We start from the raw sequence: 22,312 nt of genomic DNA on the forward strand, positions 1-22,312 counted from the left end.
AAAATCTTGAAATTTGAATTTTGAAGCCAAAAGCTAACATGCTTAAGGTGTGACTTGCCACTTAAGCAAGCACATGTTTTACACCATGAGAAGCTAAATGAGAGAGTTGTTATCCAAGCTTGTCTCAAGTTAGGATTTAAAAAACCTTAATTCCATGCGTCACACTCATGGACTCAAAATTAGGTCCATCTCCTTTTATGCCCAAACTAGACTACTAGGCCCAAGCTCAAACTATGGTCCAAATACAAGGTACAAATAATAAATCTTATACTAGTTGATCCATTATACAAGGCCCAAAAACTTGTATTATAATATTTATAAAAGAATCCTAGATTAAGTCTTCACATCTCCTTAGCCCAAATGAACATCAACTTGGACTTGTTTAACTTAGATGAAACATAATCATCTTGGATCCTTCTTGCTATAACTTTTATGGTTGGTCCCTTGGTTAGGGGTTTGTCATCATCCCCTCCCTCTTAAGAAGGATTTGACCTTAAATTTGGAGTGTCTGTCTCATCATATTTGTTTATTGCAAAAGAAATAAGATCATTAACATTTAAAGTAGCATTTACTTCATAATCACAAGGAAAATCTAACATATATGCTTTGTTGTTGACCCTTTTGACAACTTGGAAAGGATCATTCCCATGGGAGTTGAATTTGGACTTTCTTTGTTTTGGAAATCTATATTTTCTTAAATAGAGCCAAACCCAATCCTTTTCCTAAAAAATGACTTCCCTTTTCTTCTTATGGTTTTGTTTCATATATTTCTTATATTTCTGTATTTGTTGTTGTATTTGGTATATCACCCTCTCATGCATTTACTTCATAAATTCAATCTTAAATACCCCTTTCTTGTGATTAAAGTCATTAGGAGTAGGTAGAGGTATTAGGTCCAACTTGTCTTGACTTGGACGCAACTCGATTTGGTTTCACTTTACATTCCCTAATATACAAGTTTTAACTTATATTTTTCGTTATTATATTTTAAATATATCATTACATTATTTTAAAAGTTAATTTTATATTTAAAACTCTTATTTGATTATTTTTATATATAAATCAAATACAAATATTAATGAAATATTTGACATTATATATATATATATATATATATATATATATATATATATATATTTATATTTATATAAATAAATTATTAAAGAGAAATAAATAATTGATAGAATTTAAATATAAATTTAAGTCATACATTTAAAAAAAAGAAAAAGAAATATAATAAAAATTTCATAAATTAATTATTTTAAACTTTCAAATTGGGATGTCTTATTTCGTTTTGGTTCAAAATCTAGATGAAAATTAAATGACTCTTATATACTTTAAAAATTTGTTTAATCACTTAAGGATTTCAAAGTCCTATGTTACTACATAATTTTCCTATAGAAGTAAGCAACCAAGTTTATTGAAACATCTTATAAAATCTATATTAGTCTAATTAAAATGTTTGTATATAGTTATTTAACAAATTAAAAACACTTAAATTTGTGATAAATTAAAACTTAACTGTATTTTTTTCTTATATTCAAAAGGAATATTGCCTTTAACAAGAAGGTTCATAGACTGTCCTTGACCTACATGATTTTTATATATATTTTGATTTCATGAATTTTTTCAATAAAACATTTTTTACTTTGAGTTTTTTTACCTAGTCCATATAAGTCAAGACCAAATCTTGTGAGAAAAGTCAAATTAACATTTATCCATACATTAATTGTTTAATATTTGGTTGGAGTAATATCAAAAATCAAATACGCACTAATACATTTGCTAACTGAAAATTCTACAATAAGAAAGGTCGTATATCAATCCACTGCTTGTGGGAAGTCCCTTGATCTCCTTGAAACAAATTCAGAGAAACCCCATAATAAAAGTATGAATGGATTTGAGGAACAAAAGCTTCTTAGCAAAGCTCATGCATCATCGCCTAAATATTATCTCACTGCATCGTCTAATGACATTCCTATGAAAGAACCACAAACTATGCATGAATTGGTTAATGTACATACATAACATATAAGGTTCTTCCTCAACTATAGAATAAATCTAACATTGGTCAATATATTAATTATGAAATTATGCATCTTTATTTGTATACAACCTATACCAACCATCTTGCAAAGACAAAAAGTTATCACCATCTAACTCGTCAAATGCGGTAAACTAGTCCCTTTGAGGACATATTTGAAAGGAACACCCAAAATCCAACATTCACCTATCAAACACATGTTGTCTCGAGACAATTCAACACCATGTTATCTTCAAAGAACTTCACCTTCTGAATTGTAGCTATCACTTGATCCTACTTCCCCAGTCTTGGATAATCTCTCATTCCATGCTACTTGAAATGTCTGCAATTCGTCATCCTAGAATTCTTAATTCTCTTGTCTTTCTCGAAAACCATCAACCCTAAAGATAATGTGTTTTTTTTGTTGAAAGTTTCACATCAACTAAAAATAAGGTCAATTTAGAATATATAAATGAGTGTAAATCTCACCTTACAAATCAGTTTTACAGAATTGAGTTAGGTTAAAGTCCACTTTCAATACTCTCCAAAGTCTTACTCTCAGAAGCCTTGAGGTGAATCTCACTTGTATAGAAGTTAGACTTATCCTCTTCAAGTGTTATCACTACGCTTAAAGAACTTACTACATTCATGTAGGCCAGCAAAATCATTTTTGTATCTTTATCATATTCCTTGATGTTTAAGTCCTAAAGCTCCATCAAGATTAAATTGAACTCATCTAGATAAACCTTTTCATACATAGCCCAAACAACCTCCTCTTCAACAAAAAAAGTTATTGTAAATAGATTTCGTCACAAACAACTTCTCCAACTTCAATCGTAATGTTGAAAAGGTCTTCTCCGCAACCTCATAAAGAACTTCTTTCATGTAAATCACACCGAAAGTCACACCGACTAAAAACGAAGAACACAACTCACAAAGTAAGTTGTGCATGAATAGAAATTATATTGTTTATCAACTTTACTATAGGGTATATAATTGTAAGTGAACCTATACAACTTCTTGTGTGTTTACAACCCAGTACATATGTCTCCCTATTTATAAGGCCATAAAATGAATACTTGGAATTTGTATACTCATTATAAATACTAAAAATATGAATGTCAAATATCAAAAAAAGAAAAAATCAAAATTTATTTATTTTACGGAGACTAAAAATAAGTTTGGGTTAGAGAGAAAAATAGATAATCATTCTACATTGCATTTTTCTTATCAAAGTTTGTAAGAGGCTTGCTACTAATAGTAAAATAAAATAAATGTATTTTTTTGTCTTTAAAATATTTAGTTAAACTTGATTCTTATGATTTTTTTTTTCATTTAACCATTATTTTATTCAATATATATATTTTTGACCTTGCTATTACTTTGTTCCATAAATGGTGCGACATAAATAAGTTATGTCACATACGAAACTAATGAATGCATAGTTCTTAGGTCAACTTGGCACATTAATAAAAGACTAAAGCCAACCAAGTCATTTTACAACGAGTTACTTTGAAAAGAAAATCACTGAAGGCTATTACAAGTCAACAATGATACAATGCCAGTTACATATTTTCAGTGTTTCATCTCAGCAGGAATAGATTGTCTCCAAATTCCTGCAAGCATGCTCCCAAAGATTGCCTGAATCACACTTGAAACAGCACAAGGTACTGCAGTTAGGGGATCTCCAAAGTGTTTGGTAGCAAGAACAACCCCAAGAGCTGAGTTCTGCATTTTGAAATGGAGAGATGGGTAAATTATTTTGGACAAAAAGCAATGACCACAGTGCATCAAGCACTCTTGCAATTATACCTGATAATCAATGCATGATTTTATAATACAGAGTGCTATATTTACCTGCATGCCAACCTCAATGGATATGGTTCGTGATGATGATACGTCTAGCCCCAACATTCTTGTAATTACATAACCAAAGAAAAAACCTGAAGCATGAAGAAGAGAGGACGCTAAAATCACTTGTCCACCAGATATAAGGATGGCCGAAGAGCTTTGAGCAATAGCATTTCCACATAAAATTGCCACAGCTGCTACAGCCATGGGCGGCATTAATGGACTGACAAGTTTAACAAGAGGTTGGAAATACTGATTTAGAAATGCACCAGCCAACACAGGAAAAAGTACAACCTGTTGAGAGAGAGGGGATGACAACGAGAAAGGAGCATAGCAACAAATTAGAAATGGAGAAAACTTTAACTCGAGAAGGAAGTCTTACTTGCAATGTTGAAATCAATAAGCCAGATGCATCCACAGTTACAAATTTACCAGCAAGTTTGGTGGTCAGAAAAGGAGTCATGACCTGCAATGTTAGTTTTTCAGCCAATGTGAGAAAAGTTTTCAAAAAGTGTTGGTCATCTCCCCCTATTTGAAGAACTCAATTAGGCCAAGCAGATTAGAATGTCACAATAATATGAAGTTATTCATAGAATCTCTGCAGTTATTTGTAATAAGTGTTATAAAGCAAATGAATTACAACATATTATTTGCTTTGACAAGTTTGACGAATGTAAGGTACATGATATTCTATTCAATTTCGTGTAAAATCTTTGTTAAACGTAGAATGTCTTTCAAATAAACATGAGATAAATAACTACATTTTTGCATCGTACCGCCAAATACACAGAAAAAAACACAAAAATAATCATTCACCCTTCAGCACTATAATGTGTAGCAAATACTCTCCAAATTGTTCCATAAAACAAACTTATGTTATATTTAAAGCTTTCTTTCAAGAAAAAAACTTATATACAATACTACATTTCGTGGTTGCTTTTTAATCAAATTTAGAGTTTTACTTTCATAATATTATAACCTTTAATGGAAATATTTATTATGAAATTACCTGAAGCTGTTCTGATCTAAAAACAAAACCAACACCACCTATATGATACTGTTTCTAAGTTTTATCATTACTCTAAACTATTATTACAATACCAGAGAGCCAAAAGATTGCACAAGTTCAAACCCGAGCAGTCAATTTATTAACAATCTGAGACCCCATGTCATGTTTCATGCAGAATTCTATTGTTCAGAATAATTTTGTCTTGAAATGACTTATTCTAACCAACCGTTCAGGCTAGAGAGATAGTGATAGGACTTTGAGAGTGTATGAAAGGAGGAAGAGAAACTAAATAAAATAGGTCATAAGCTGTTATAAGCTGTTAGGAGGGCAGTTAGGGCCATTGGGAGGTTAGCTGTTGGTTGTCTGTTAAGGGTTAGCTTTATAAGGGGGAACGGGTGTCTTGGGACAGACATGTTTTTGCTTTGTTGTATCATAGAGACAGGACCATTACATTCTGTGTGAAGGGAGAGTGCTCCCTTGCTCCCTTGAAACTGTTCAGGCTGTATACCTTGTATTCTTTGTCATCAAGAATAGTAATACAGACTGTTTTTCAATGTTTCTCTCTATGTGTTGGTGTGTCCGGGTGAGTTCTGGATTTCTTGTTTCAAGAAATCTATCAGATAGAGTTCACCAAAACTATCATATTGGACTTGAGAAATCCACATAGGGCCACTTGCAGTCGATTGTAATGCCTCCCCTATCTTTCGCCATTAAACATAAGGAAATTCACAAACTCTTCATCAATTTCTCTTGGTGTTCTCATTCACCACAATGAAGTATATATTACAAAATATCGCTAAGAACTCCAAAATCTTCCAGGCTTCCTTTGAAGATGCCGCTTTTGCTATCTTCTCAAAGCTTGATTCGTCCACCACATTATACAAAAAGTACAAAGTCAATTTATCTTTCACTCACGTCTTTTTCAACACAGTAATCTATGTCACAGTCTAGTTTTCGTCCTCCACAGGTTCTTCGCATCCGCTCTCCACTGTATCCCATACGTTTTGGAATCGCATAAGAACTTCATTTGTAAACACCATTTATCATAATTGGTCTTCTTTGTCAAGTGTAGCTCGGTCATTTTGTTCACAACTTTTGTCATCTCTCCTCTTTTTTCAAGACATTCAAGCGCATACTGTTTCACTCTTTCTCTCTCTTTACCTCTCTCACTAAACACTTAGAGCATAAATTCTCTTATACCACTCTCTTAAAAAGAAACGGTGCACACACACTGATATTCATTATTTTAGTTCTGTGTTCAAATTCATTAAACTGTGATGGCCTTTAAATAGCTTTGCACATGGACTGGACCGACTACATAAACGAAATAAAACAAGAAACAAAAATAAGACCAGTCAAAAGTTGGCCGGGTTGCTACAGTAAAACTGAAAATAAAAACCAAAGTAAAGAATAAAAACTTTATGCGGTACAACTAATCCACGACACTGGAAAATAAAATCTCACAAAATTACAAAGCTACCCTTCATAATTTAAGTTTATCTAACTTATTTAACCCACTTCAATCAATTTCCTCGTTAGGTGATTTTATATAACACAAATACCAGTAGTGAAGTGTACAACCCAGTTTGATTCATCAATTAATTGATTCACAAAAATTAAATTGCATGTTAATCATAGGGTATAAAGCACATTGTCAAGCTTCAATCTTCCTGGCAACACAACACTCCCCTCTTAGTTTGCGTCTGCTGTGTTTCCATATGGCAATCCCACTAAGCAGTATTTCAATTGGTCACATTTTTCAAAATAGACAAATCACCCATCACAAGTTTTGAGCCTCCTGTATCGATAATTCAACTAAAATTAGTGTTCTTACAATGTAGTCAACCTTTTGGTTAAGCTCAAAAGTTACAACAACTGTTGCAGTTGAGTTCCTGCAACACCTGGTACGATATATCTACCCTTTTGTCACCATCTCATTTTATGTTAACCATGATCTCTTAAGGAGGCTAAACTACAGCAAAAATTTGTGTTTGCCCTAAAATCTCCCTAGACTTTGATTTGATACCATAACAAAGAATCCATCAATTCCTCTTGTTGTTCTCATTCACACATTGAAGTATATATATATATATATATATATATATATATATATATATATATATATATATATATATATGTGTGTGTGTGTGTGTGTGTGTGTGTGTGTGTGTGTATTCTCAACATATTTTTCAAAAGTATGTCTAAATAATATGGTAATAGAAACCAACAATCGAACTAAAATTATAATACACTAACCACGGCACATATGGTGCTTGCAGCTGTCATAATCACAGAAAGCGCCACATTTCCTCTAGCAAAACAAACAGGTAATCAGATTCCCTATCTCATCAAATCCATAAAATGCATTAATTGGAACAGCAGATCTGAGGCTAATATACCGGGCAAGATATGTAATAATATTACTAGCAGTGCCTGCAACCAAATAAAGACTAGTTAAAGTTGGCAAGGTGAGGACAGAAAAAGCATATAATTCACCAGATTAAAATTCATACCGCCTGGACAGCACCCAACTAGTATTATACCAGCGGCATAATGTGATGGAAGATTCAAGAGTTTGCTTACGAGAAACCCAGATAATGGCATCACCTGAAAATTGTAAGCAACTTACACAAAGATGCTTCATCAAGATGAATCGCAAATACAAATAAATAACCGAAGTTTTAGTTTGAGGAAACATTTTCTATTTTTATTTTGTCTTCTATTTTCCGAAGAAAAAGTGAAACAGAAAACATTTCTTTAATTTGTTTCACAGCTTTCCATACAAATTTTTGACAAAGGTGATAAAGTAAAATAAAAAAGAACAAATTCTCAAACCAAACAACCCTTAAGTAACATGTTTGAGTATACAGATTAATCATCACACAAGAGGTTGCTTCCTAATATTTTTTTTGACAAACTTCAACATCATTTGATGAAAAGACTTTATAAAGGGTCATAAGCCACTTTCAGAAGTTCAATTACTAGTCACTTTCAACTTTAAGTAGTAGTATGATATGATTAGTTAAAGAAAAATCCAAGGCTCTTCAAAATCTTTTATACTTGCTGATAACTACCTCAGGAAATTAAGACACTAACCGAATACTGAAGGACAAAACCCAAGAGGACTTCCCTAGGCATGGAAAGAGCCCCACGAAGATCATCAAGAGTGAGGGTCATACCCATACCAAGCATGATAACGGTGAGGCCAAAAATGTTCAATTTTGGAGTGACCCAATTGAAGCAACTGGGTCGAAACAACCCCAAAACGCACCCAATTGTCACCCACAATGGAAATGCCGCTGATAGAGCTTCACCAACCAGCTCAATCCATTCCCGAAGGCCTCTACCTTCATTCCCTGTGTACCCGTTCGACGAATTGCCACACTGAACTGGACCAGTCCTGAAGCTGCTGATTCTTGATGTACAGAGGTTCAGCAGCTGTTGAGGCTGAGCCTTGCATCGTAGTATGAGGTTAGAAGATGATTCGGTTGAAGTCAAAGGAGGGTGAGGTTTGAGGGAAATGGTTGTTGGAACAAGGTTGGTGTGTGATTGCACTCTTCCTTTGGCTGCTCCATACAGATGTGGAGAGCATGCTACAGATACTTGCATCTTCGCCTTCTAAAATTGCAGACAAGACAACTATGACTGTTAAGATTTAATAAGTTTGAGCCTCTAACGATGTTTTTAACCATTTGCGAAATTAAAATTCTTTCTTTTAAAACTTTATACATTTAGTTTTTAAAGATAACAACTCGTAGATTAATCACAGTAAATTTATTTAAAAATAAATTTTTAATTAAATATTAGTATGTTTATTTTTTTTATTTTTTATTAAATAAAAACTAATTAATTATAGTATATTATTCATTAATTTTTGTTAAAGTATTTATTTTTAATCAAAATATATTTTCAATTATTGATAAAAATTCATTTAATTATATGAAAGTTTTTAAATTTAATCAAAATTCTTAATTAAAATTAAAAATTCTTAAACTTATATGATTAATATGTTATGATTGATATGTTATGTAAAATTAATACAATACTAATTTGCTATATTATAAAAGTTATTACTTTTATTTTATTAAAAGACAAAAGACATAAATAAAAATAAATCACACAAAGAATTAAAATAATAAATAAATTTATTCATCTAATCTTATAATCCATTAAGAAATTACAACATACTTCTCAATAGAACGTAGAAATAAAAATAAAATAGGTGAGGATGGAGAACATAAGGCTTTGTTAACTTAAATAGATTTGGAGGAGAGTTATTGAGGAGATTTGAGAGGATTTGAAAGTAAATTTTTTGTTGTTTATTTGAGTGGATTTTGAGGTAAATGAGAATGAATTTGGAACTAAAGTTTGATTAGTACAAGATTTGATTGATGTGACAGATTAAAGATATTTACTTTCAAATTTACTCTCATTTACCTGCAAATCCATTCAAATAAACAAAAATTTCAAATCCTCTTAAATCTCCTGAATGACTTTCCCCCAAATCCATTCAAGTGAAGAAAGCCTAAAAGATGGTGGAGATGACGAAATTAAATCCCTAATGTCTTTTTATATAGAAATTGGATTGGGTTTTGTTTTGAACTTTTCTATTGTTATAATTTTTTTTTCTGATAATGTAATATCCTCCAATTATCTTCTAAATAATCTAATATCTTCAAGATATATTTGATTATTGCACAAATTGAAAAGATCTTTGCTAAATTAAAAAAGATTTGACAAATATTATCTTTTGATATTTACTTGATGTAATTAAATAAGGTAATTATTTAAAAATATCAAATAAAATATCTAAATATATATTTTCTCCCAGAATGATCTTTTATCATAAATATTTATCAATTATCAAAGTTTTTTTTATAGAAAATATAGAAAAAAATTGAAGGTCCAATTTTTGTTCTTCGTACCCTTTTCCTAGCTTAGCCAAATTTTTTCATTTTTTCTTATTTTTCTTGTTTGTGGTTTTGATTATTTTTTGTCCTTAAATTTATATTTAAGATGTCATTAAACTTTAACCAATTTATTTTGATACCTCCATGAGCTCAACTTAGTTACAGTTACGGTTAACACATTTCAAAATATATATAAAAAAACATTTATGCAACTAAGTTTTAGCATGTTTTTGTATATCATGCTCAATAAACCTAATTAAAACAAATCATAATTAAAATTTAAATAAAAAATTCAATTAAAAATTCAAAATTAAAAGCTAAATGAAGATATAAATATGCATTTATGATCTGTCAAAGTTAGTTTTGTCTTGAATTCTTCCATTTTTTTATTTTCTCCTTTGACTCTTTATGATCATCAAAATCTACAAAAGTAGTTGAATTCAAGTAATTTCTACCTATGTTTTGACAGAATAAAAATAGTGTCAAATTGACATAAAAATTAATGTATATATTGGACATTTATCAACCATTAAAGAAGTAACTTCTTCTATCTAAGTCACATTAATCATATAGATTCAAATCACCATCTTGACAGAAGAGAATCTTGGTCAACATTTTCTTTCAAACAATTACAAATTTTGACCAATAATTTAAAAAGAGCTAAAATAATACATTTAAATTTTATATATTTCATCATTGTCACTGGTATAACATAAATAAACACAATTTAATATCCCTATAATTATAACTATAACTTTAAAATAAATTACATATATTTATTTTGACTTTAGAAATATTTATTATGTACAGAGAACTATATTTAAAATGTATATTCTCTTTCAAGATAATTTATGTTTTTCAAATTTTCATTTCGTATCATATTCAATTCAATTTTTAGAAAGGAAACTCAAAACTTTAGGTATGTTACACATGTTTCTATAATAACATACGTTAATTTTGTTTAGTTTTGAAAAAAATAACTCTAACATACGTGAATTATTTATAGTTTTAAAAAAGGTTAACTCAAAAATTTATGTCTAGTTGAGAATACAAGTATGAGTCTAAGTCCTATATTGGATAGAAATGAGAAAGGAGAAGACTATATAAAGATGAAAGACTCGTTAACCTATAGCCTTAAGATTTTGGTGTTTGTGTCTTCCTGGTTCCTCTTTGATAGACCCAACCTATATAAATTCATGATAGAGAATTATAGTAATTTTAGAAGGAATGATTCAAAATTTTTAGAACATATTAGAAGTTTTTGTAAAAAAAAAAAAGAAAAAAAAACTAAAATAGTGCCAAATTTTGGCCTATAAATAGCAAGCATGAGGGAGGCTGAACTTGCACCAAAAAGTAGAGAAATTTAGTGAGAAATAAAATTTAGGAATAATTTAGAATAGGAAGAAATTTAGAGTGTAGATTCTGGAAGTTTTCTGTCAGAACCCTTAAAAATCCTGTGTGAGTGGAAGCCAGGTGTTAGTGAAAATCAGAAAGTGGAAGACAGGTGTGAGCAGCTGAGTGACCGATCGGTTTTGATGGTTATGTAAAACTTAAACTTTCAAATTTCGTGTCACTTTCTCTGCATGCATCATTCATCTTCAACCTTCTAAACCTTTCATTTTCTCCTCTTCTCTCTACAATCTTCTTCTTCTCTTTACAAAATCGTACCATTTTCTTCTTCTGATCATCGTTCAGGTAGCGCTTGAGTCCTCCTGGTGCCAAGAGCTTCACTTTGCACTGATCAAGTTGTTGGTTTGAACTGTTTCGTAATTGATGAACTCTAAGGGTAGAAGAATTTGTAGAGGTGAGCCATTATTCTGCAAGCGTGAGTGTTCGGCTGAGTTAAGAGGTAAGGGAAGCTTATATAATTTGATTAAGATTATTAGTTCTGAATGGTTGTATGTTTGTTTGATTATTTGATGAATATGAAGTATTGGTGCTACTACATGATTGTTTATATGAGTGGATGATTTATAACTGAGGTAAACTGGGTTGATATAGGGTTTGATCTTCAATAGGCAGCTTTCTGCATAATCCTGTGTTTGACACCGAGAATCATTATTGATCGTTAGATTTTCCTTTGAGCATTCGGTCTGAACTGGATTCTTCTGTAGAGAATTTCAGTTAATGACCGATCGGTTTGGTACTATTATACATGTAAATAAGCGTTCGGTCTATGTATAGTTTCTTATTTGTACTTCTTTAATCAGCTTAGTTAAGATATTCAATAATACCTAAATTCTTAAATATTATATTTATCCTTTGTTGAAAATAAGTCATATGTATTTTGTAATTATAATATATTCCTTCATTGTATAATCTCAGTAATGCTCGGTCATAAACCAAGCACTCGGTCTCAGTAGTGCTCGACTTCGAAATAAGCGCTCGGTTCTGTCACAATCGGAATCCCGACGGGACAACGATCCAAAAAAGAAACGGGTTTGGAAAAGAGATTGGAGTCGCCACCATAGTTTATTCTGGAAAACTACGGAAAAACCATAAAATGATAAGGCATGGTCTACGAAAATGAGATTCTGGGTTCGGGAGTCGGTTACGCGTAGGGAAGGTATTAGCACCCTACAACGCCTGTCCGAAGGCAGTACCTTTAACTAAATACGCGAATATGATGTGGTTTTCAAAATGTTTAAATTATCCCCTAAAATAAAACTCTAAAGAAACAAAATATATTTTTTAGTTTTTTGGGTCCGACAAGGATTGACCTCGCTCCTACGTATTCTCATTCATAATGAGAAATCAGGGTTACGTAGTTCTTTTAGAAACTGCTTGAAAAGTTTGTTTGAGGAATTGTTTGAGAAATTGATTATGGATAAATTTGGATTTTTGGGGAAGTGAACCTGACAAGGACTAGCCTTTCTCCTACGTATCTTCACTCTTGATGGAGAATCAAGGATCACGTAATTTTGGCTGAAAGATTGCTTGCTCAAAAAGGATGTTTTTATGGCTGAAAGATTGTTTATTCAAAATGGATGTTTTTAGTTTTTGAAGGTTTTTCATTTTTGGTATTTTTTATAAAAGAAAGAGGAAAGGTTTTAGCATAAGGACCATGCGAGTGATCACACATGTGCTTAACCTTTAAAACATATTTTTGGTATTTTTTTTTTATAAAAGAAAGAGCAAAAGGTTTTCAACACAAGGACGATGCGAGTGATCACACGTGTGCTTAACCTTTAAAATATTTTTTGTTATTTTTTATAAGAAAGAGAAAAGCTTTCTAGCATAAGGACGACGCGAGCAGTCACACATGTGCTTAACCTTTAAAACATATTTTTGGTATTTTTTATAAAAGAAAGAGAAAAGGTTTTTAGCACAAAGACGATGCGAACGATCGCACATGTGCTTAACCTTTAAAACATATTTTGGTATTTTTTATAAAAGAAAGAGAAAAGACTTTTAGCACAAAAACGATGCGAGCGATCACACATGTGTTTAACCTTTAAAATATTTTTTTGGTATTTTTTTATAAGAGAAAGAGAAAATGTTTTCAGTACAAGGACGATGTGAACGATCACACATGTGCTTAACCTTTAAAATATTTTTTTGGTATTTTTTATAAAAGAAAGAGAAAAGGTTTTCAGCACAAGGACGATGCGAGCGATCACACATGTCCTTAACCTTTAAAATATTTTTTGGTATTTTTTATAAAAGAAAGAGAAAACGTTTTTAGCACAAGGACGATGCGATCGATCACACGTGTGCTTAACCTTTAAAACATTTTTTTGTTATTTTTAATTTATGTTTAAAAAAGAAAAAATGTATTAAGCACTAGGAAGATGCGGACGATCACACGAGTGCTCATACCGTTATTTACATATTTAAGAAATCATTTTTGTTGTAATTTTAATTTTATATTTTTTCCTTTTTGTCTTTTATTTTTAATTTTTATATTATATTATATTATATATATATATATATATATATATATATATATATATATATATATATATATATATATATTGTGGCAAATGAACAAACCCAGCAGAAACATAAAATACAATATACAAGAGTGGAGTTATCATACATGGCCACATACAATAATATAAAAAGAAAACAATCAAGTAAAAGATAAAAAAACATTAAAGAGCATAAAACAAAACAACCCAATAAACATAAGGGTGTAGAGAGATAAAAACCAGTATTGCTACTCTGCTTCGTCCAGCCCAGGCCCAAATGAACGTAAGGGTGCAATGGTGAAGTTTGGGGTGCCGCCGGTGAATGTTTGCCCAAGACCGAGGCCCATTTTTGCTCCCAAATAAGAAACCCTAAGGTTTCTTCCTCTCCACTCTTGTTTCACTCTTGTTTCCTCCGCAAGAGCACCTTCTCTTCTCCTTCCTTCATGAGTGTTGGCCACAGCCAGCTTGCCTGCGCCTCCACCATTCTCCGCTGTCGGGGTCATCTCCGCAACTGCATCAAACGAGGTCGTTGATGAAAACGAGGCCAGCCACCACATCGCCTTCGCTGAGTCAAGCCGTCGTCGCCGGGATTGTCGCCGGTGACGCTTGTTGCGGCCGGGGGAACCACCAGAGTCCCCCTTTCCTTTCTTCCAAACGTTAAGGTTTCTTCCCTCATTTTCAACTCTGCAATGCTCACTAGGAGCGATAGAGACGCCGCCGCGGTCCGCTCATGTCGGGTTCATTGCCGGTGGCTAATGGAGCCGTTGGGGATGTCACCTACGCCAACACAACACTTTCTCCTCCGGTCCACATCGACCACCACAACTCTAGGCACCTGGGTCACGCTGCTACGCCTTTCATCTCGAGCTAGTCGTTGACGACTACATCAACAACTATAGTGTTCTCATCGGCTGCCATTCCTTGCCGAGGGCATCACGGAGCTACCAATATCACACCCTTCTCCCTACGTTTCAGCTTCCATTCCTTTCTTATTGGTTTCTTTTGGTTTTTGGTGGTTGAAGGGTAAAGTGGAACAGGATGTTGAACTGAGTCGTGTTCATGAATAGGTTATGGTTTGATAATGGTAATGAAGGTTCTGTGTGTGAACCGTATGTTTTTATGTTTTTATGTTTTGCGATGGTGATAGGAACGGTAGAGGTTAGGAAAAGAGTGAGTTCTTCTCTGTTTTTCAGGTGTTGAAGAAGATGGAGGGGGAATGAAAGATGAATTGATTATGAGGAAGGCATTTCTCTGTGCGAGCGAATAGAGGAATTGAGAGTAGTGTGAGAGGTGAATCAATGGATGATGAGAGTGAGGGGGTCAAGGTCTAGTGGAGAATCCAAGCGGTTGATGGTGGCCTGTGAGGGAGACAAAGGTTGGAGTTTTTATTGCTACTGTGAGCCGAGGCTAGGAAAATGAGTAAAATGAGTAGAGCTGTCAAATGAGCCCCTTTAATAAGATTTGGCCCTAGTCCATGTGGGTTGGGGCCAAAAAAAGCCCACAGGGCCAAAAAAATTCTTTATTAAAAAAGCCCACAGGGTTAAAAACCCCTAAAGCCCTATAGGCCAGGGCCAGCCCATGGGCTTTCCTTTTTATAAAATTTAACGTCTAGAAACATAATATCATCATACAAGTAATCACAAATCATATGTATTTTTTATCCAGCTCTCATTTTATCTTTGTTAGTAATAACTTATAACCATAATTGATTCATGTATAATTATATTTTTTTACCAATAAAATTAATTTTCTACTTCATAACTGTTTCTATATTAATTAGTTTAATAATAATGCTTTTATACAATTATTTCTTAATTTTCAAATTTTGTTTTGATAATTTTTCATCTTAATTTTGGTTTCTTAATTTTGGTTTGTAAATTTGACGGTTCAGAGATATCCACATAAAATAGGTTTAAAAGTTAAAAAATTTAATTTAATATGTAAAATTTTGATGGACTAACGAATTTATTTATAGATGGTAATCTATTTTGTCACTAGTTTAAATCAATATCATTCGACTAAGATTTGTGATCAAAATTACATTATTTTTAATTGGTGTGAACATGTTAAAATTTTGACTTAATAACTTTTTAACTTTTTTAATTTTCCAAATTTAACAAAATTAATATTTATTATTTACAAAGTTATATAATTCTTTTAAAAAAAAATTATGAAACGTATTATTTAGTCATTTACATCAATTTATATATTTTTATGTCTTTTTCATATATTTTATATTATATTCATTTGTCTTTTTTATTAGTTTCTTATTAAGAGACATTGATGTAATTTATTTATTATTATAATTTTTATTTATTTTATATGTTAATAATTAAATACAATAATAATTTTAATTTTAGTATTATAAATTATAACATTATATTTATTTAAAAATATTGTATCTATTATTAATTATTTTTTATTACAATCGACTCAATTATGATAAATAATTCAATAAAAACGATCTTTGTTGGATAAAGATAAGTATGATTTTAAAATATTAATTTAATCTAAAAGGTTAGAAAAAAAAATATGATTTTATAACCACTAGGATTACATCTAGATCTTGTATACTAACATATATGATATTTATAAGAATTTTGCCTAACAAGGATTTTCACTAAAAAGTTAGTTTTTTTATTACGTGAAATTAATTTTAAACTTTACAAAGTTTGTGGTTTAATTTTTTAATGTATATATATCTATACAAAACATTCAACAAAAGAATTTTATATGACAAACTATAAAAAATAAAAATTTTACACCGATATTAAAAATTTATCCAATCAGTAGATTTGAATTTAAAATCTATCCATAATTAATATTTCAAATATTTATATAGATATTAGAATTCGATTATTGAAAAATCGAATTTTCAACTGTGTTACTTTTATAATTTATTTTTTGAATTTTTTTTCATTTTCTTTTAAATAAAAATAATAATAAAAATTTTCTTTTTTAACTTTCCAAAATAATAAAATTATATATTTAAAATATACTTATAATTAAAAAATTATTTTAAATAAGTTTTTATAAAATCAATATTTATACATTTATATTTAATTAAAAAGATATTAAATATCATGTAAATTTTGAAAATTATTGAACTTGTAAAGTAAATAAAAGAAATAACTAAAAAAACATTAAAAGTGAACTAATTTAGTTTGGGGGCTAGCCCCATCCTAACCCTACCCCAGCCCACTTTATGTGGGGCTTTAGGGGTTGGGGCTTTTAAAAAGCCCCCTATTAAGGGGGCTAGAAAATTGGGGCTTGATTTTAGAAGGGGTTAGGGTCAATCCATGGACCAGGGGCTCAAATGACACCTCTAAAAATGAGGATGATAGGTTGGGGAATGGTGGTTCCTGTGATATGGAGGGAATTCGTTTCTGAGGAGGTGAATCCCTTTTTTTTTTTTCGCTCTCCCTGTCCTTAGCCATATTCATGAGCCAAGGTCAAAAGCGTGGCCCTGTCAAATGGTTGCTTCCTGCAACAACCCCCTATTCTGCTCTGCTGTCTTTCCTAGCTAAAGGCAGTGTAGATGCATGCATGGCACCACTGATCGGTAAGGACTCTCAGATGATCGGCTGTACCGTTCGTCAGGTTTTGTTTACTTCTCGTTATTGGTTTTGTTGTCTTCTCACTGTCGATCGGCTCTACTCTCGGACGATCTACTCTCGGACGATCTCACTTTCAATACAATTCATTTTCAGTTTGTTCTTTCTGGTTTTCAGTTAAAAGAATAAATTTTAGAAGTAAGGTTTTAACATCAGATTTGTGTTTCAAAAGAAGAATCCATGTGAAACGACTATAATCATCAACAATAGTTAAAAAATATTTGTATCCATCAATAGAAGAAATAGAAAGGGGGCCCAAATGTCAACATGAATGGGATGAAAGAAACAAGGAGATTTAGTTTTGCTAACAGAAAATTGAAGACGTTTTTGTTTAGCAAAAGCACAAGCATCACAATCATCAATAGATTGAAAGGAAATATCCGTATATTGAGAAGCTAAAGTTTGAAAAACTTTATTTGAAGGATGTCCAAGTTTCATGTGCCACAGATTACAAGAATCACTAGAACTATTATGAAAAGCAAAATGAAAAAAATTTAATTCAGAAGTAGTTGTTGGATTATTACTAAGAAGATAAAAAGGCCCTTGTATTTCTTAGCTACTCCAATCGTCTGGTAAGTATCCATCTGCACAATGAGACAGCTATTTTGATGAAAAACAATGAGGAAATTATTGGAATGTAACAATTTAGAAATAGAAATAAGATGAACAGAGAAATTGGGAAAAAAAGAGTATTATGCAAAATCAAATTGCCTAAAATGACAGTGCCAGAAAATTTAGCAGTAACAAAACTGTGATTTGGTAAACGTATCGAAATAGGAGTGATGGGATGTAAAGAATGAAAAAGAAATTTTGAAGAACATATATGATCAGTAGCGCCACTATCTATAATCCAAGAGGAAAAATTAAGTGAAGAAAAAGAACCTGATGACTGTGGAGTGCATTGATTAACACTGGCCTCCCTAGTAGTAGGAGATTGAGACTGTTTCAATAAACCAAGAATGGCGTCATACTTGAGGAAGGCCATATTTGATCCAGCAATTATCAGAAGTATGATTGTTTCTTTTGCAATGATCGCAGTATTCGGAACGACCACCAAATTTAGAAATGCGTCCTCGTCCACGACCAGAAAAAGCACCAGGATGATCGGTCTTATAAGGCTTGTACTGAGGATAGTGAGAATTGAAATTGGCCATGGAATCTTGTGGAATTTGTGAGGAAGAATTGTGAAATTCGCGTTCTTGTTGAAGGATCAAAGAAAAAGTTTTGGTAAGAGTCGGCATGGGTTCCATCAGCATGATTTGAGAACGTACAGAAGAGAATTCATCGTTTAACCCACGTAAAAACTTGATTACAGAATCATCACTACGATCTTGTTGAATCTTGATCAATAATCCACAATTGCAAGGAGAATGACAGGTACAGACAAGAATGGTTTGATACAGAGAAAGCTCTTTCCAAATGATTTGAAGACGAGTATAATACTGAGATACAGTGGAATCACCTTGTTTGCAAGAATGAAGAGCTTCTTGAAGATCAGCAATATGAAACTTATCACCATGAGAAAAACGTTGAAGGAGATCAGTCCAAATTTTGTAGGCAGATTCCATCCACATAACGGATTGTTTTATGGGAAGCGTCATGGATCGCGTCAACCAGGAAATCACCATCTTGTTGCAGCGTTTCCAGGCTTGGTGAAGGACATCATCAGCAGGAGGACAAGAATCAGTACCAAGACCAAATTTTTCTTTATTCTTGGTTTCAAGAGCAACGAGCATATCATGCCGCCATTGTTGATAGTTGTTGTCATAAAGGAGAGGAGTGACAAGAACAAGAGCTGGGTTCTCACCGGGATGGAGAAACAGAGGATTAACAGGGTTAGAAAGATAATTGGTGGTGGAAATGGAGAAAGCCATGAGAATAAAACAGAAAAGTATTTGTCTTCTGATACCATGTAAGTGATCAGAGAAACGAGAAAGAGAAAACCAGAAAGAACAAACTGAAAATGAATTGTATTGAAAAGTTGCAGAATAGACAACAAAACAAAGTATTTATACAGAAAAAATAAAGAAACAACTAAGACAAGTAGAACGCAGACCGAGCAGCTTCCTAGACCGATCGTCAGCTTCCTAGACTGATCGTCCTAGAGAGAAAATGATCGGTAGTGAGAAGACAACTGAACCTGTCGAACGTTACGACCGATCGTCCGAGAGTAGGGCCGATCGGCAGTGAGAAGACAACAGAACCAGTAACGAGAAGTAAACAAAACCTGACGAACGGTACAGCCGATCGTCTGAGAGTCCTTACCGATAAGTGGTGACGATCGTTAAGGACGATCGGTAATGTAAAAGGCCTCTATCAGATTTGCACAAGAATGGGAGATAGCGTGGAAACGAAGAAAAATAATGCAGACCGAGAAAGTTGACCTTTGCCATTTTTTTGTTTTTTTTTTGTCTAGAACCTTTAACAAAGGGATTAAAGTAAAAGAAGATAAAAATAAAATTAAATAATAAAACATAATAAAATTATATAAAATAAAATAAAAATATATATATTATTTAATTATCCTGACGAAATTTGGTGTTGAGAGGTTCTACAATATATTCCGTAATATATTTGCATTGGGTATTAAGAGTGTTCGACCAAACACCAAAGTGTTCGGTTTAAACTCTTAGGTCTCTGATAAAAACTTTCCTTATCTTCAGTCAGGTTTAATTATATGTATTCTATAGTATTCCACATATTTCTTGAGTTCTGTCTAGTAAAGATCTTTCGGTCAAAGTTGTTGTGAATCCAGTAAACTTTCTTTATTATTATGATAAGTGTTAGGCTTATGATGAGTCTTGTCTCGTATGGATCGTTCGATCCTATTCTATGGATAAGTGAAAGACCGCTCGGTCTTACATTAAGTGTTCGGTTAGATTAGTTCAAGAGGTATTCTCTCGTTCGGACTTGCTTCTAAGATGGGATATTGTTTTCTTGGATTGGTATGACTATGTTGATGATTAATTATGATGATATTTATTTAAAGATATGATGGATGAGGAATGTAATGTGAAGTATGATGGTAATTAAATTGTGAAATAAATGGAATAGTATGGATATGAAAGAGTATTCCAGGGAGGAATGTCTCAAGATTTTGTTATGGAATGGTAATGTATGAATGTGGTCATGCTAAGGTGGCGTTTATCCTGATATTCTGTGATTACTCATTCTCAAGTAGAGAGGAGTAAATCATCTGTGAGAATGACAGGAGATCCTAGTCCATAAGGTTAAGATGGACGAGTTATAACGGACTAACCTCGGGTGGCAGCTGTTGAGGGCATCGCAGCTACTACATCACCCGGGTGCAAAAACGTCGTAGCTACACAGAATTCATACAGTCCGGACAATCAGAATATATTGGTCGGTCGTTGCATGCATTGATGTATGATTATGATTGGTTGTTGTTTGATTGAATCATGGAATTATATGTTTTATTGAATTAAATAAATTACATAAGCTTACCATATTTCCTGTCTTGTCTATATTGTTCATTCGGTCGTCATTCCTGTTGCAATGATCATCTTGTGGATGTGAGCAGAAGGGGAAGAGTGCTTGCTGGAAGAAGCCTTGGAAGAAGTGGAGGTTAAGGCTGAACCTTAACACCGTTCAACAATTAGAGATTTTCATTTTGTATAACTGTTCGGTATAAGCATAGTTTTGGGAACCGTTCGGTCTAGTTCTTCTTTATGTAAAATTTTAAATTCTATGGTATTTTTGTAAGGCCGTTCAGCCATAATTGTACCTTCTTTCCCTTGCAGAACTGAACTGTAATATTATTAATATGTGATTATTCTATGATATGATTTTACACTGTATTTTTGGGATGTTACATTTTCCTGGAACAACCTCCGATCAAGATAATGATTCTGGAAAAGAGGTAAGGGGAGCTAACCTTTCTAAGCTTTTATGTTGATTATATAATACTATTGTATGACTATTCATATCTCGAATTACAAAGATATGTGTTAGTTGTATAATTGTTCAGGCATTGAATTTATGTATTAATATTGTTTATGAAAAACTATGTTATTATTTTGAATCTGTGAATAAGAAATTTGTTAAACACTAGTTGAAGAACACTTTGCCTAGAAAAGACTTGGTACTTAAGTTGTCCATTGAGACACACCTCTCTTTCCTAGAAGTCTACTCGACGAGTTTTTAACTTAACTCTTATTGAACAGATTATGTACTGCTAATTTATTTTACAATATACACAATTCATATGAAATCTGTGATGGGTGCATTTTATTATATTGGATATAAATTTATGCATTTGAATATGGTATGAGTCTGGTGGAGAGATTTTGTAGTATCATGGTATGAGTTGATGAATATGAATATGATATGAGTCTCATGGAGAGATTCTGTAGTGGCATGATATTATTGTACACGTTGATGTTGAGGGTTCCATTGGGAAGATCATCCCTGATACTCTAATAACTCTGTCTCAAGTAGAGAATGATGGATTCTGTGGTGAGAGGGGCAGGATGTCCTAGTCTATCTATGTACCTATTTTTGATATAGGTGTTAACGGACTAACCTTGTGGTGACATGTTGGATTGTATTTGGCCATTATTTTTGTTGTTTGGGGAGTGGAGGTCACCATAAGTGCACGATCACCCGAGACTTCCATCAATGTTCCATCCGGATAATAGAGTCTAGTATAATCATTGGCATGAATATGAGTTATGTGTAGTAGTAGTATCATGCATCATTTTTAATAGTCTGTTACATGGTAGCTCACCCTTACCTGTTTGTGTATGTGATGAAAAATCATATTTTTGCGATGATTGTATGACGTGGGTGTTATACGGGAGCAGATGAGATAATGATGTTTGGAACAGTGCAAATGAAGAGGAAGACAGAAAAATAATAAAGAAGAGGTTCAAATTATCTTTATGAGTGTTATAATTGAAATCTGAGTATAAAAATATACATCATGTAGGAAATTCTTATTCTTCCCAGTGGAAGATAGTATAAAAGTTACAATT

General features: G+C 32.4%; 2 protein-coding genes across 2 annotated transcripts; both read right to left on the reverse strand.

The window, feature by feature from the left end:
* Positions 1 to 3,468: 3,468 nt before the first annotated feature.
* Positions 3,469 to 8,535, reverse strand: LOC124840440 (putative sodium/metabolite cotransporter BASS1, chloroplastic). Its single transcript, XM_047316497.2, has 7 exons — positions 7,980 to 8,535; positions 7,397 to 7,490; positions 7,283 to 7,316; positions 7,140 to 7,194; positions 4,257 to 4,340; positions 3,881 to 4,168; positions 3,469 to 3,751 (listed from the first exon to the last, which is right to left on the reverse strand). Exons 1-7 carry the CDS (start codon positions 8,490 to 8,492, stop codon positions 3,599 to 3,601), a joined length of 1,221 nt encoding a protein of 406 aa, XP_047172453.2. The 5' UTR covers positions 8,493 to 8,535; the 3' UTR covers positions 3,469 to 3,598.
* Positions 8,536 to 18,283: 9,748 nt separating this feature from the next.
* LOC148201429 (uncharacterized) lies at positions 18,284 to 19,192 on the reverse strand. The gene has a single exon (XM_088108890.1). It carries the CDS (start codon positions 19,190 to 19,192, stop codon positions 18,284 to 18,286), a length of 909 nt encoding a protein of 302 aa, XP_087965016.1.
* Positions 19,193 to 22,312: the final 3,120 nt, after the last annotated feature.

The sequence above is a fragment of the Vigna umbellata genome, chromosome 3 (assembly GCF_029865625.1).
Source record: "Vigna umbellata cultivar VRB3 chromosome 3, Vumbellata_1.0, whole genome shotgun sequence".
NCBI lineage: Eukaryota > Viridiplantae > Streptophyta > Magnoliopsida > Fabales > Fabaceae > Vigna > Vigna umbellata.